Source organism: Zingiber officinale, chromosome 11A, assembly GCF_018446385.1.
Source record: "Zingiber officinale cultivar Zhangliang chromosome 11A, Zo_v1.1, whole genome shotgun sequence".
Classification (NCBI taxonomy): Eukaryota; Viridiplantae; Streptophyta; class Magnoliopsida; order Zingiberales; family Zingiberaceae; genus Zingiber; species Zingiber officinale.
In genome coordinates, this window is record NC_056006.1 from 86,932,282 (window position 1) to 86,948,606 (window position 16,325).

At 41.0% G+C, this 16,325-nt stretch overlaps 2 protein-coding genes across 2 annotated transcripts; one reads left to right on the forward strand and one right to left on the reverse strand.

The window, feature by feature from the left end:
• Window positions 1-3,917: 3,917 nt before the first annotated feature.
• Window positions 3,918-7,191, forward strand: LOC122032709 (histone-lysine N-methyltransferase ATXR4-like). The gene is made up of 8 exons (XM_042592024.1): window positions 3,918-4,195; window positions 4,264-4,395; window positions 4,589-4,644; window positions 5,289-5,415; window positions 5,542-5,608; window positions 5,710-5,889; window positions 6,700-6,771; window positions 6,864-7,191. Exons 1-8 carry the CDS (start codon window positions 3,932-3,934, stop codon window positions 6,980-6,982), a joined length of 1,017 nt encoding a protein of 338 aa, XP_042447958.1. The 5' UTR covers window positions 3,918-3,931; the 3' UTR covers window positions 6,983-7,191.
• A 583-nt stretch (window positions 7,192-7,774) lies between these two features.
• On the reverse strand, window positions 7,775-16,269 carry LOC122031984 (F-box/kelch-repeat protein At1g55270-like). The gene is made up of 2 exons (XM_042591224.1): window positions 15,907-16,269; window positions 7,775-9,527 (listed from the first exon to the last, which is right to left on the reverse strand). The coding sequence occupies exons 1-2, from the start codon at window positions 15,967-15,969 to the stop codon at window positions 8,274-8,276; spliced, it is 1,317 nt and encodes a 438-aa protein (XP_042447158.1). The 5' UTR covers window positions 15,970-16,269; the 3' UTR covers window positions 7,775-8,273.
• Window positions 16,270-16,325: the final 56 nt, after the last annotated feature.

Here is a 16,325-nt window from a genome sequence, read left to right on the forward strand (position 1 = left end):
GGCACAACAGCGGAGCTCGGATAGTGGAAGGTTGGCCGAGCGACCATTCCGCTCGGCCCGAGAACGACAACGTCCGGACACCTAATGGTTGGCCGAACGGCTTACTCGCTCGGCCCATTAACGGACAAAAGGAGGATCTGGCGATATCCTTCTGGGAGCCCGTGCCCCTGATAGACGACATGGTTGGCGGCATGGTCAAGCAGAGGATCGTACGACGAAAGCTTCCACTGTTACATCAGAGATATGCTCAACTCGTTGGGGTATTGTGTCTGGGATACTTTACTGATACATCTTCTTAGGGAAAGTCTCGAGAAGCATGCACGCCTTGGGAAGCATGCACACACGCTACATGAGCCCTATATAAAGAGGTCCAAGCTTCATTGGAGGTACACGCACATTATTGTTGCTACTGTTCTTCTACTTCTTCGTTCTACTGTTTCCACATCGCCGGTGACTGACTTGAGCGTCGGAGGGTCAACGTTGGGGAACCCTTCCCTGGCTTGACACTGACGTGGTTGTGGTCGCAGGTCCACTTTGCTCGAAGTCTTCATACAGTCAACAGGAGTGTCACACCCCCAACATCCGTCGACTCGACTTTTGGACAGGATCATTACATGCATGCATAAGTATTCACATCATGTTCATGTTGGACCTCGTATAAACATGATATGTTCATATTAGATCTACATTAGGATTTAGAGCTAATTCTTCTAATAACATTTTAACTCATCCGAATAAGTCGAAATAAGCAATGGAGGGCATCATTAAAATCCTTACAGCCTCATAAATCCACATAATAAATAGTTCTAATCAGACCTATCTAAGTCCATTTGTGGATTTTGATCAAAATCTATTGATGAACCTAGACAGATTTGATTGGACTCATTTCAAATTTTTTGGATTTCTGAGACTACAAGGAGTTTAACAGTCCCCTCAATTACTTACTTCGACATCTATAGAGGTGTTAAAATATAATATAGAAGAATCAGCTATAAACCCTAAAGTGGGGCTAAAATGAATCCATATCACACCCACGTTAGGGTTTAGAGTTGATTCTTTCAATAATATTTTACCACCTCTGGAGAAGTCAAAATAAACAATGGAGGACATCGTTAGTTAAAAATTCACTGATGGACCTAAACAGGTTCGATTTGATCCATTTTAAGTCCTTTGAATTTCTGAGCTATAAGGAGTTTGTTGGGGATTCAATCAAAATCCTACATTGGAGATATTTGAAAAAGATCATGGGTTTAAAATGATGTAAAATATTTCCATTGGTATGAGACCTTTTAAGTAGAGCTCAAGAGTAAAGTCATGAGGGTTTAGACCCAAAGTGAATAATATCATGTCATTATGGAGGTATGTGAGCATCCTTTGGGCACAATAAATAGTATCAGAGTCATGGTCCAGACTAGATGTCATGCGTGGTGACCTTGAACAAAGTTGCTGGGTGGCTTGAAGCAGGTCAATGTGACCGAATGCGAATGCTTGCGGGGAAGGCCCGGAGCAAGTCAAGATGACAGGATGTTAGCAGGATGGTCCAAAGAAGGTCAAGGTGACCGAATGCTGATACTTGTGGGGAAGACCCATAGTAGGTCAAGATAATCGAATACTCCCGGGAAGGCCCGGAGTAGGTCAGGGTGACCAGATACCCACGGGGAAGGCCTAAAATAGGTCAGGGTGATCGGATACTTGCGGGGAAGGTCTAGAGTAGGTTAAGATGACCGGATGCTCGTGAGGAAGCCCAGAGCAGGTCAGGGTGATCATATGCTTATGGTATGGCCCGGAGTAGGTCAGGGTGACTAGATACCCATAGGGAAGGCCTAAAGCAGGTCAGGGTGATCGAATACTTGCGGGGAAGGCCTAGAGCAATTTACGGTGACCGGATGCTCGCAGGGGGGGCCCAAAACAGGTCAGGGTGGCCAGATGCTCGTGGGATGGTCTGGAGTAGGTCAAGATGATCGGATGCAGATACTCGCGGGGAAGGCGCATAACAGGTCAAGGTGATCGGATGTTCACGGGGAGACCCGGAGCAGGTCAGGGTGACCAGATGCTTGTGTGATGGCTTGGAGTAGGTCAAGATGATCGGATGTGGATGCTCGCAGGGATGCCCGGAGCAGGTCAAGGTGACTAGATACCCACAGGGAAAGCCTAAAGTAGGTCAAGGTGATCAAATACTTGTGGGGAAGATCCAGAACAGGTTAGGGTGACTAGATGCTTGCGGGGAGACCTAGAGCAGGTCAGGGGGACCAGATGCTCGTGGGATGACCCCGAGTAGGTCAAGATGATCAGATGTGGATGCTCACGGGGAAGACCCATAACAGGTCAAGGTGACCATGGGGAGGCCCGAAGCAGCTCAAGGTGACCGGATGTGAATGCTTATGGGGAAGGCTTGAGGTAGGTCAGGATAACCAGATGCTCGTGTGGAAGGCCTGGAGCAGGATAGGGTGACCGGATACTTGCGGGGCGACCCGAACCATGAGAGCAATTGTGGTCCTTTATTTGAGAAGAGGGTTGTTGGAGATTCAATCAAAGTCCTACATTAGAAAGATTTGAAAAAGATAATGGGTTTAAAAGAATGTAAGATATTTTCATTGGCATGAGACCTTTTGGATATAGCCCAAGAGTAAAGCATGAGAGCTTAGGCTAAAAGTGAACAATATTATGTCATTGTGGAGATATGTGAATATCCTTTGGGCACAACAAAGTACAACTATGAACATTGCTTATTTCAATTCTTCCAGAGGTTTTAAAATGTAATAAGAATCGGCTCTAAACCCTAATATGAGTTTGATATGGAATCATATCAGACTCTTCTATATTAGGCCTAACATGAGTCCGCGTTAAGATTTAGAGCTGATTCTTCCAATAAAATTTTAACATTTTCGGAGAAATCAAAATAAGCAATAGAGGATACCATTGAACTTCTTACAACCTCAGAAATCTAAAAAATCTGAAATGAATCCAATAAGATATGTCTAAATCCATCAGTAAATTTTGACCGAAACCCACTGATAAACCTAGATAGGTCTAATTGGACTAATTTTTGGTCATATGGATTTCTTGGTTACAAGGATTCCAACGGTGCCCTCCAATGCTTATTTCGATTTCTCCGAAGGTATTAAAATATTATTGGAAGAATCGACTCTAAACTCTAACATGAGTATGATATGAATATATCAGGCTCAACGTGAACCTGATATACATATTCATGCATACATAAGATCATATAATTGAGTGTGTCCTTTGGTAAATGTCAAAGTAGCATGTATCTTTTGGTGAATTTGAAAAACTACATGCGTACTTTGATAAATTGTCATAAATATTACAACGCATACTTCATCTGTTAAAAAATATTCACGTTATAGTAATTATAATTTTGTAGTTACTATCATATATATTTATTTATTAATCTTTTTCATCTATTATTCATGTTATAGCAGTTACGAAATTATAGTTACTATAACATGAATTTAACTTACTCGCCTAATATTCATATTATAAAACTTGTAATGACTACAATACGTTTAATTGATTTAAAATTTAGATAAAAATAATAACAAAAATAATATTGAACAATATTGAAGGAAGACAATTACGTAATTATACATAATTAATTAGTGGGATGGAGTTTTTTTTATTAAAAAAAATTAAAGTGAGTTGTCTTTCATGATTTGAAAAAAAAAATGCTCTTTTTATTTTTGTCCGAAATTATTTTGAGTGATGTTATTCTTTTTCTATTATTTGGTTAAAGAATAATTTTAAAGTATTTAAAATATAATTTGACATCTATTATATTTATTTAATTTAATATTTGGGCCTTAGATATTAAGGTGGCCTAGTTCACTGGTGGGCTTCGATTTAGGCCACCACTCGATTCAGGCCCAATAAAAGCTATCGAAGGGATCCGAACCGGAGGGGCGGGGACATTATGTTTGCAAGCGGTGCCGCTCTCTTCCGCCGCCGGGCGTCGTCGGCGATGCGACGCTGCTCCGTTTCCGACGCTCCATCATGGCCTGCCCGCTTTTCTTCCTCTGCAACGGCGTCCGAGAGGACAGGCCCGCCGCCGATCCGTGTGTCTCTAACCGAGTCGGCTGGGCGAGGCGTGTTTGCGACCCGGGAAATTGCCGCCGGTGAACTTATACACTCCGCCAACCCTCTCGTCGTTCACCCTTCACTGTCTCTCCTCGACAAAGTACCTTCTCTCGTCTTTCCTGGCCACTAAAACTACTCTCTTTAATTTTTGTTCTGGATGTGATCTAGGTCTGTTATTGCTGTCTGGGGAGGTTGCATGAGGCGCCTTCTCCTCTCGGATCCTCTGCTGCGGAAGAGAATGACAGCTCAAAGACCGCTGCTTCCTATTTCTGCAGCGAAAGTTGCAGAGAACAGTCCAAGGTTTGTTTTTCATTACTTTTATTTTGTTCGTATGTTGAGCTACATGTTTTCTGTGTCTTTGCAACCGCAAAACTCTCGAGGTCATTGCGTTCTGAATTATCTATTTCGATGACAATTTCCTGCTTTACACTGTCTTTACTCCCATCGGTAATCTATATTTATTAGACCTGCATTAGTAATCTTGTGATTTCAGGTTTTCTTTGAGATAGAACGAAGACTGGATTGGTCGTCATTTCATCAATACTGCGGGTATGCAAGTAGACTTATTCTCGTGGACTTGATGTGTGCTTTTGCTTGTAGAATTTAGTCATCCGGAATCATCAAGCACTATTGCATGATGATGTTATTTGCTCTCTTTTTTCCCTTAAATTTCTGCGTTCGGTTGAAAATTTAAGTTAATTAGAACTCAATATTGTTTAATTTCAGGGTACTGTTTCCATCTGCATGTGGACATCTACTAGATTGAGTCTGTTATGTTGAACTTGGAGCATACACTCAGTTATTTGTAATTTACTAATGTTGTAAAACTAATTCACAGTTTTGATTTAGTTAGTAGCATGATGTTAGATGAAGTAAGCTGAGCAACTAGTTTAACCACTAATACTAGTACTTGTAAAGCTTATATCACAGAATTCATTTGACTTTGTCCTTTTGAGGGATCTAAATGTCGCAGTAAAGAGTACCTTGAGCAAATAGTTTGACATTTTTACAATGTCAAACTGGGGGTAAAGAGTACCTGTAGAGTCAGTTTATGGTTTTAAACAAATATGGAACCATCCTACTTTAGAATTTCAAATTGGGCCAAGTGTACTTGTAGATGTTATTGAGTTACGAAGGTGTACATGTAAGGTTATAAACTTATAATTTTATTTCTCTCTCCTTGTATGCTGTAGCTTGAAGAGATTGAAATATCCCTTGATGGTAAAGCGGCTGGCTTGTATGGTTATATCAGGAGCAGCATCTATAGATAGTCTTGACATACTTCAACCTGCTAGCTTACACCCTGAGATATTAGCAGAGGTGAGGACACTCATCTATCTTGCAGTCAATTCCTTATTTTTCCAACTTTGTGTGTAAGGTGGCTTATGCTTTTGGTGTATTTTTTTTCTTTCATCTTTTGGAATCTAAATCTTCTGGAGCCCATAGATGGATGAAGAGTTTCAATTGTTGGAGGACACCTTTCAGTCAGGGCAGTTTAAAAATGACATGACATGTATCCTTAATATTGGAAACAGATCTTCCACTTGATCTTGTCTACTTGTTAATCTTTGCTGTTTCCATATGGGAGAAAAAGGATTTCCCTTGATTAGCTAGTTCTAACCAAGGAATGGTATATCAATGCGCTGGCAAGAATTCGCATAAATGCTTTCCGCATCGAGTTGGTTGCAAGATCTTATGAAGAAATGCTTAGCTCAGCGGTTGCTTTCATAGCAGTTGATGCTGCTGTTGGGAATGCTGTTTACATGCTTCCATCATTCTACAATCATGACTGTGGTAAGCTCAGTATGCACTTCTTTAACAATCTGATTGTTCTACTTTTATGTGATGAGTATACAAGTTTCCCTGGAGAATTTTATGAAGCAAAGAAGTAAATAATTTCTTTGTGGATCTTTAAGATAATAGAACAGCCAATCTCAAGTTCTGATGGAATGAGGGATCACCTATCTTGATGGTATGAGGATAAAGTCATACAAGTGCTACACTAGTAGCAGGACTTCTGCTCCTCGCTATTACACTAGCTCCAACCATATAATGTATCAATTGACTGAAGCAGTTGCTTAAATAAAATAGCAATTAGCTTTAGACAAAAGCGAGGTCAAGTTTTTAGCAATCTTTCACATGCGCAAAAAGGTATTTGTGTGATTTCTATCAGTTGGTAAAAAAATGAACGTCTGATTCTAGCCTGAGCAAAGTGTCCTTTTTTTGCCCTCCTATTTGCGTACTTGACTTTGCTGCTGATTACACTGCTAGTGGCATTGCTGTCATAGTGGGTATTGTTTTTACCTTGCCCATTGGTTGCTACAATTGTTGTTCTTGTTTTTTGGATTACATGATGCTCTAAACGGTCGGTAAGATCTTTGGATTACCTCTGCATCGTTTATGGACTTCATTTGTTAACTGTGTGGACACTTAGATTTCAAATATCTGCTTAATTAGCTTCCAGTAGAGCGGTTTACTTGAACAAGGGAGTAACAGCTTGTGTGTTTAATCTCATTGTTGATGCTTGATACGAAGCATGATTAGCTCACCTTTAATTAATTTAATGCTTGACTGAAGAAGCTAATACGATGAAAACTGTCATAGACCCAAATACACACACAATCTGGATAGACAATGCAAACGCAAAGTTGAAGGCCCTTCGCCACATTGAAGAAGGTTCATTTCCAAGTTCCAACTTTTTGATTGATTTAGAACGTGGACTAACTGATATTATCAGTAGAACTCTCACTTTCTTCTCTCTTTGTTAGGTGAAGAGCTCCGCATTTGCTACATTGACACCAGCATGGGTTTTGAAGCCCGGCAAAAAATTTTGGGTGAAGGGTTTGGTTTTCAGTGTCGTTGCCTTCGATGCTTATCTCATGAGTAAGAAGCAACGCAGACAATGGCCTGTTGATGGTTGCTCCTCCAAGACCTCTGCTTTTGGTTTGATCTGATAAAAAGGATATATATTTTTTGAAAAAAATGTAGTAGCCTATTTTTCTTATGGCCAGAATTTCTCTATCGAGATGGTAAATTATATATATATATATATATATATTTCAGGCAAGGGGAATTACCTGAAATTCTTTTACCTAAGTAATTTTATGAAGTATGCTGTCGATGGAGTGTAATAAAAGTGGTGAATCTAAATTGTTTAACTAAATTATTGATATTGGTATTTAATGTATCTCTCCTTTTTAATCTAAAGTTGGACATATATAATTAACTTTAGCATACACATACAGTTTATATAGTTAAATCGAACGTAAAGAAGACAAAGTTTAATCAGTTAAATCCTATTGAGATTACTCCCACAGGCACAAGTTAAACCAAAGTTTCCTCCTATACTCTATACTAATTGTGTTTGTAGTTTCTTCCCTTGAACTAAACACTAAAAATGCAAGAGCAAAATGGAATGAAAGCGAGTAAAAAAAAAAAAAAATCTCTATGAAGTTGTTTGTTAATGCGGGATCGGTTGAATAATTGGATATATCATACAAAGTTTTATCTTAAGTAGTAATTTTACTAATATTCCCCTTCATGATGAAAGAAAATAAGTGCAAAAAAAATTGATAATAGAACAACACTGCACCCCCAACAAGCACCATCAGACACACATCGTTGATAATATAATATGCAGAGGTGCACGGCGAGAAATTGTGAAAGTAGCATCGCCTAGTTACTCTTGCAATAGAATGCTGCTCTCATTAAAGATTATACCATTTGAAAATGACACCAAGAACATGACAAGCGAAGTGAGTTCCACAACGAAGGCAATGACTTTACTATCACGTTTAATAATGAATTACCATTTAAGCACGATTCTCGTCATCCGAGATAAGTCCACGGGAAGAAATAAGTGCGCTATAAAACAGCATGTCGTTGATGATCTTGATAGTTCCATGGCTGTATCGATGCAGCACATAGCTCGTAGATAGGCCATTGCAGTAACTTATGCTTAGTTCTCATTCTGTGCAACAAAGCATGTTCCTTCTCCCACTATCCAATGGAAACCACATTTTCAATCTCTGGGTAAGATCTCAACGCAGACAAACACAGGTAGGAGAACGAAGAGCTTTGTTACAGAATTCTCCACTTGAGATGTAAATTGATTAGTAACCAGCTTACTGTAACACGAAATCAATGAACTTTTGTCACTTTCATTTCTCCACGGGCCCTTATGCTTGAAGCACCTGACAGTGAACGATATGGCCCTTCACTCCATTGCGTCCTGCGATAGAGGACCATAGGCTTGCCACAAAATTCTTAATTTGGCTTTTGCCAGCAATAGTTTCCCACACACGAGCACTGTTTGTCTCTATGATATTTGCTGGATCTGTCACATCAACTAGACTTATGCTCATGTTGTTCCTAATAATACCCAGCTTCCCATTAAGAGAAACAAATGATACAGCCTCAAAGGCCCTAGAATTTCCTAGATGATTTTTGCTGTCCATGAACTTATCCCATGAGTCTGTTTCTGGTTCATAGACTCTAAGCTTACATCCATCCCTGCAATCTGATGCATAAAGCCTTCCATTCAATGAAATACTGGGATTTCGCCAACCTGTAACTATTGCACCGCTAACAGTGGACCATGCATTGGCAGTAGGAGTATAAACTTCACTCACAACCTGACGGTGTGAATCAAAACCTTTTAAAAACCATTTGCCCTCATAAACAACGCCAATAAAAGGGACCATTCCAGTGTTCATTTCAGCAATGGATGCCCATCTGTTCCTGTTAGGATCATAAACCTCAGCTGACCGAAGAGTTCTTTGGTTCCCTTCACATTCCCCACCAGCAACATATAGGCAGTTATTGATGACACAAGAACCAAAGAAATGGCGTTTCCGAAGCATGTCTGGAGCTCTGTGCCATTTGTTTGTCCTAGCATTGTAGAAGACTACACGCCTCATTGATCCCTTTGATGGATCTTTACCGCCGAATAGGTAGAGGTAGCAGCCACTAAGAACAGCACAACCAAAACCAAGAGCTTCAGAATAATCAGCAGGAACAGGTGGAAGTGGTCTCCAGAGTTGATAATTAGGATCAAATGCATGCCAGGATATCTTCCCATCGCGGTCTCTCTTGATGACATACACCCACTCCTCTGCCACCCCTAGCTTTTTCCTAAGAGAGTAGAAGTAATTTCCAGACAAAAGTTTATTCCATCTTTTGCTAACTAATCGGAGGTTTTGATGTTCAACTCGAGGAACCCGAATCAAGCAAGAAATAGCAAGATCATCTGGGAGACCAGGTAATAGAGGTGCTTGGTTTCTACTCCTCTCCCTCCGTGTGTTCCTCAATCTTGTCCCACTGGGTATAATTTCAGGTTGTAGACAGAGCTTAGCACCAGGAACAAATTTTCTAGCTCCTACTACTGTTTTCAAACCAGCATCTACTCTGCAATAGCATGATACAGAATCAACCTGCAGATTGCATTTAGAATTTGTACTGTTAATGGAACACCTTGAAATTGCATAAGAATTATAAACAGAAAGCACCAGATGCACACAAATGAATATAATCTTTTGAACAGACATACTAAATATCAGTATTTAAGGTGACATGGGCAACAAATTTAAAGTATAGTGCCAATGAAATACGATGGATGAAAAATACACTACAAACTGAAAGCGATTGTCCATAATTCCATTCAGCTTCTTCGTTTTTTATATGGGAAAAAATACTTCACCTTAGACCTTAAGTATCCCCTTTCAACAGTATAATGTGTGACACCTACTAAGAAATGATAAGCCACTTGCTCGTGTATTTCTTTCAGAATCCAACATGATTTTTGATTGCCCCAAATAAAAGAATTTAACAATTCCAAGTTATTTGAATAATGCAAAAGCATCATCATGGATATTCTTAGCCAGATCAAAAACAACTCATAAGTCAATCATTAACCTAACCTAGCTGGTGCCTCCCCTCCCCTCACTGAATCAGCATTATTCTGTCAAATTTTAGTGCTTCCCTCTGCCCCTAGCTATGAACAATCTATTAACATAACCTAGCTAATGCCTCCCTCCCTTGGATTAAATATATTCTGAACAGTTTTGCAGTGTAATTCAAGGATTTAAATTTCCTTCCATGTTGGTTCACATAGTCAATACTTATTGTTCCATTCATCAATTGGCATGCAAAACACCCAATACAGTCAAAGAAGATCCATGAGCATCTTCCTCAATTCCACAAGCCATTGCCAAAGTCACAAGGGGAGGCATGATGCAGAATCAAGAAGGAAAGAGTTTTGACCGGAGTCACAACAAGAGGTGAGACTCGAGAGGAAGATAGTCAACCCCAAGGTAACATTTCATCCATAGTTGCTGCAACGTGCATTGAGGATTCGATTAGGCTAAAATTCCATCATAAGGTTATCTGTGAACTGGGGTTTCTACTATTAATTCAACTTCTTCCCTCTTGGGTTCTTCCTCCTCCTAATCAGCACTGACTGCCACCACCTCAATACACCCTCTACACCACCGATACATCTTGTTCTAGTCAGGGAGGTTTAATATTATTAAGTTATCAACATTTAATTATATATGTGTGTACCAGTTGTCATGCCGCCAAACATAAATATGAGTGACACCCAATATAGGGGATAGTGTATACTTTATGCTCTTTAGAAAATTCTCTTTTCTAATTCTAACTACTATGAAGTATACGCATCCAGAACCTGAACACTGTCACATAAACCTGTATATTGCTTAAAGCATTTGAACAAGAACAACTCAAATTGTTGTACCCAAAGGATGTCTACATATCTCCATAATGACATGATATTGTCCACTTTGGGCTTAGGCCCTCATGACTTTGCTCTTGGCTCTCCCCAAAAGGTCTCATGCCAATGCAAATATCCTACATCCTTTTAAACCCATGATCTTTACCAAATCTTTTCAACGTGAGACTTTGATTGAACTCCAACAATCCTCCCCTCAAACGAATGACCACAATTACTCTCATGGTCTGGGCTCCCCGCGAGTATCCGGTCACCTGACCTGCTCTGGGCTCCCCGCGAGCATCCGCATCCGATCATCCTGACCTGCTCTGAACCTCCCCGCAAGCATCCGGTCACCCTGACCTGCTTCGGGCCTCCCCACGAGCATCTGGTCACTCATGACCTGTTTCAGGCCTCTCCGTGAGCATCCGGTCACCTTGACCTACTCGTCCCCTATAAGTATCCGGTCACTTTGGCCTGCTCTGAGCCCCACACAAGTATCCGGTCACCTTGATTTGTTCCGGACCTCCCCGTAAGCAGCTGGATCTGGTCAATCTTGACCTGCTTCGGGTCTATCCGCAAGCATCTGGTCACCCTGACCTGCTTCGGATCTCCCTGCGAGTATCTGATCACCCTGACCTACTTGCTTCCCCACAAGTATCCAATCACCCTGACTTGCTCAGGCCTCCCCGCAAGTATCCAATTGTCATGACCTGCTCCAGGTCTCCCCGCAAGCATCTGGCCACCTCGACCTACTCCGGGCTCCCCGTGAACATCCGGTCATCCTGACTTGCTCTGGGCCTCCCCGCAAGCATCCGCACCCGATCACCTTGACTTATTCCGGGCCTCCCTGCGAGTATTCGATCACCTTGGCTTGCTCCGGGCCTCCGGACGAGTATCCAGTCACCCTGACCTGCTTCGGGACCTTTCCCACAAACATCCAGTCATCCTGACCCGCACTCGGTCACCTTGACCTACTCCGGGCCTTCCCGCAAGCATTCGGTCACCTTGACTTGCTCCGGGCCTCCCCACGAGTATCCGATCATCCTGACCTGCTTCAGGGCCTTTTCCACAAGCATCCGGTCATCCTGACCTGCTCCAGACCTTCCTGCGAGCATCCGATCAACCTGACTTACCCGAGCCCACCCTCAACTTTGTTCAAGGCCACCCCACATGACATCTAGTCTGGATCATGACTCTGATATCATTTGTTGGGACAGAAGGATGCTCACATATCTCCACAATGACATGATATTGTCCACTTTGGGCCTAGGCCCTTATGACTTTGCTCTTGGGCTCTCCCCAAAAGAGCTTATGCCAAGGGAAATATCCTACATCCTTTTAAACACATGATCTTTACCAAATCTTTTCAATGTGAGACTTTAATTGAACCCCAACACAAATATTAGCTGGGCCTCTCCTACTATCAACACTTATGTAGTCAATTATCTCATAAATGAAAATCTTACATTTGTCCCCCACACTATACCCATTTTTTAAAAATACCAAAAATTCCTTTTAGTTTGTCCTATGTTTCAAAACAATATGCACAACTAACCATAGACTAGAAACCAATTTACAGTTATTAACTCAATATCATGCTGCAACAATGTTGTAGCAATGACAAACATGGTTAGATGACACTAGATTTGAATGCAACATAGTATTGTGCATTAGTTGACCTTATGGAGTTAGAAATTGGGAAGAACTTAGGATTTGAAATGAAGGTACACTGTATGTTTTTTGAAGCTGAGGAACATTTTGCAAAACCATGTATAGGGCCAAAGCAAAAGATTCTACATCATAAATGACATTATGACCAAACAAACACTTTCAAATGATTTGAAGATAAGTCAATTATCCTCAATATTTATCTACCTATAGGTACATACTGATATTTGTAGGATCGAAATGTGCTGGGGGTTGAATAGCACTCGTGACTTTTACGCTTTTTCGTTTAAAATCAATCGGAGTAAAACGCGGTGGAAAGTAAAGAACATAGAACAAGGACACCAAAGATTTTACTTGGTTCGGAGCCGGTGATGACTCCTACTCCAAGGCCTGCACGTGAGAGTACTTTCGATGAGCAATCACTAATAAATCGAAAGATTACAAGTACAACTATTGTAATAAAACAAGGTTTACCGACGACTTGGAAAGTTGGATCTTTTGCGCAGTCGTCATCGGAGTAAAGTTACGATGGTGCAGATTCGTCTTTTGAGCAGCACACATGTGAGAAGATCATTCTGAATGAATGTCTAAATGTGCGTCGAAGTGCTTGGTCGAGGCCTTCTTTTATAACCGAGTTGAGCCTAATCCAGATCCACTGATCTCAAGATCAGGTTTGACTCGACGCTGATCCGTCAACTGATTCCCTTAATCGGTTGACGAACCTTTTGGATCTGCACAGCTTCCCATCCAGCTTCTACCGCTTCGGATAAAGCCTTCAATCGATTGACCGATCCCGCTGTTCTCGCTGGCTTATATGGTCCGATCAACCCGATCTGATCAAGTCACTACTTATCAGACCGATCCCGAGGTTCAGTCGACCGATCCTCTCACCATTCGGTCGACTGAACCCGAGGTTCGGTCGACCGATCCTTAGTTGAAACTTAGCTGCAAGCTGATATGATCTATGGGGTTCGGTCGGTCGACTGGTCAAGACCGCAAACTTCAACCTGCAAAATGTTAATTTTCTGCAAAACAAAGTTAGAATAATAGGCAAAAAGATATTTTGACAGTCTTTGGACTGTCCGGTTCTGATTTTATGATTTTCCAAAAACCTTAGGTCGAACCGATGCTTATGGTCAGTTTACTTGGGAGAGTAGAAACCAAAACTAAAGAAAAGTTTCCGCAGTGGAAAAGTTTCCGTCGTTTACTTCATTAAAATTTTCAGATGGAAGAGAAGCACAATCCATCAACGGATGGTTTTGGAGTCAAAATCGATCATCTCAAAATCGGACAGAAAGCAACGGATGGAAAAAAAATAACGCATGTACCCATTTTCATTCACAAAATTACACCATATATAAAAAAAATGGCGTATGTACTCTTTTTAACTCACAAAATTACACCATATACCTAAAACATGACGCATGTACCCCTTTTTATTTACAAAATTACGTTGCATGTATCCACCTTCCTCTATCAAGATAAATAAACATGCAAAGGAAGAGATTTCTTCACCTTTTCTCTTCTCTTCCTCCGAGGATAATTTTCCACTGTAGATTCTTTTCCCTTTCTCATCCGCACTTTAGAGTAAACAGAGCATTACTGTTCCCTCAATGGGGAACGTGTTCTCACCTACTTCTCTCAGGAGAGTTTACCTTTTGCCAGATCGGTCCTCCAGACCGTTTGGACTTTTGCTCAGCACCCGAGACGTTAGGGCTTCATGTTGGACGTTCGATCCCGACCTGTCCAATCTCCCATCTGGTGTCCGCGACTCCCAAGTTTTTCAACTAGTCCTCGACTCTAGGATTTGGCCCAACGTCCTCGACCCGCCAAGATTTCGCCCAATCCCCCGGACTAGGACTTCGTTGGCTAACTGCAGCTAGGACTTTTCCATAACCTAGGGTTAACCCCCCCCCCCCCCCCCCCCCCCAGCATTTTCTACCTGCCTAGAATCCACTAGGATTTTTGTCTAAGAACACTTAGGACTTTTCTGCAAGCTCAGTTATACTTGTTAGATCACAAGACATCTTAACTTTTGAACCCTTTGTCATTATCAAAACTCAGGTTCGATCGTCTAGTGCTCCCTGCACCAACAATATTTTCCATAGCAACGCTATAGTATAATATGCCCACTAAAAGCACATATATATATAGAAAAGGAAAATTCTAGCATCCGCACAACAGAACAAAGTTCACTATTTCTTTTGTATGCTCGACAGTGCAGTATCACATGAAAGGGCCAATGGCCATCCAATGCATCAGATCAGTATTCAATTCTATCTGATGCATGCTTGCATCTAATCCTTTTCGCTAAATTTCATATGTTAAGATCTCTGGTTGAGTATACAATTCTTGTCACTCTTGCTGGTTTAACAAACACAAGCAATCTGGCTAAAAGAGGAAAAGCGTTGGACAACATAGGATGAAAAGCACAAATTTTATTTCTAGCAACATCTACATCCAAAAGAACCAAAATTGAGACTTATTAAACCTCTAACTACCTAAGCCCTATGTAACCTATACAATGGATCTAAACAATCAACCAAAATCTTTCTGTAACGAAATAAAACAGAGTTCAATAGAAAATCAAGGCAAGTGCAAAAGAAGAAAACATGCACCACATACAATTCCACTCTATTCTATATAGCAAAAGATTGTAATAACAATTAACCAGATGAAGAGCATAGATGCAGCAACAAAGAATATGAATTGATCAGCAATGGAGGATAGGAAACAAGCATAATTTCTTGGTTCTGATGTTCTCTTATTGTAACTACGATCACTAGATAAATTGGTGGCATTAACATACATCTCAGTCTTTTCCCTAAAGTAGGGGGCCAACAGAACTATGACTATGATAACCATTCAGATGTATCACACAGTAAGAATAGTAATGTAAATGTCCAAGAATCAAATACATCAAGATTATCAAATTATACCAGGTCAACTTCTTCCTCTAGAAGCAAATAAAAGAAAACTAACAACCAGAAATTACAACAATGTATTTTAGGAAAGGGGAAAAAACATTTGAAACGTAGAAACTCGAGATCAATGTATCCACTCTTTGCGTGGGAGATTAACAGTTACATCAACGATTTAGCTCATCAGAAGTAAACGGCATTCCGAACCCTCACCCAAAGAATTTGACTCGAATCTTATAATAACACGAACGATTTAGCTTATTAGAAAACATGCAATCAGACAAACAAAAAAATAATAATTTAGCTGTTATCATCAACTGAGGACTCTCCTAATAAATTAAAAATGAAATATTTCAGTAAGCTGCACCCAAAACCACCCCAAATGACGGCTTCTCCGATTTCCAGATCATCTCATTTACAAACTGAAACGACAAATCACAAGCGAAAAGAGTCGGAAAAGGAAATGAAGGAAAACGAGCGAAACGAACTTACCAGCGGAGCTTGCACGCGAACAACTCGGTGACCGGCCAAGCTTTCCGGAACAGCCCTCTCCATCCTCCCACCTAGGAGAACCGACCCCACGCCGACCCCTCCGGTCGATCGATCGATCGATCAAGGAAGAAAAATGTAGCTAGGGTACAGCAAGCTGCGAAATGGGGACGAGACTAGAAGGCGCCTATTTGGATCTTGAAACGAGAGGCATCAACGCGTTCGCTACTTCCTCCGCTCGAGTGGTTGCTTGCTTGATCTGAGATTTGTTTACTTGTTTCAACGCTGAGAGAAGAAGCACTCGGAGGAAGAAGAGGGGGAGGAAGACTCGCACGAATCCACTATCCACACACGCAGCAGACACGCTGGACCGCATTTGTATTAAGCGTAGCTCACCGATATCATATCTCTTTCTAAAATTT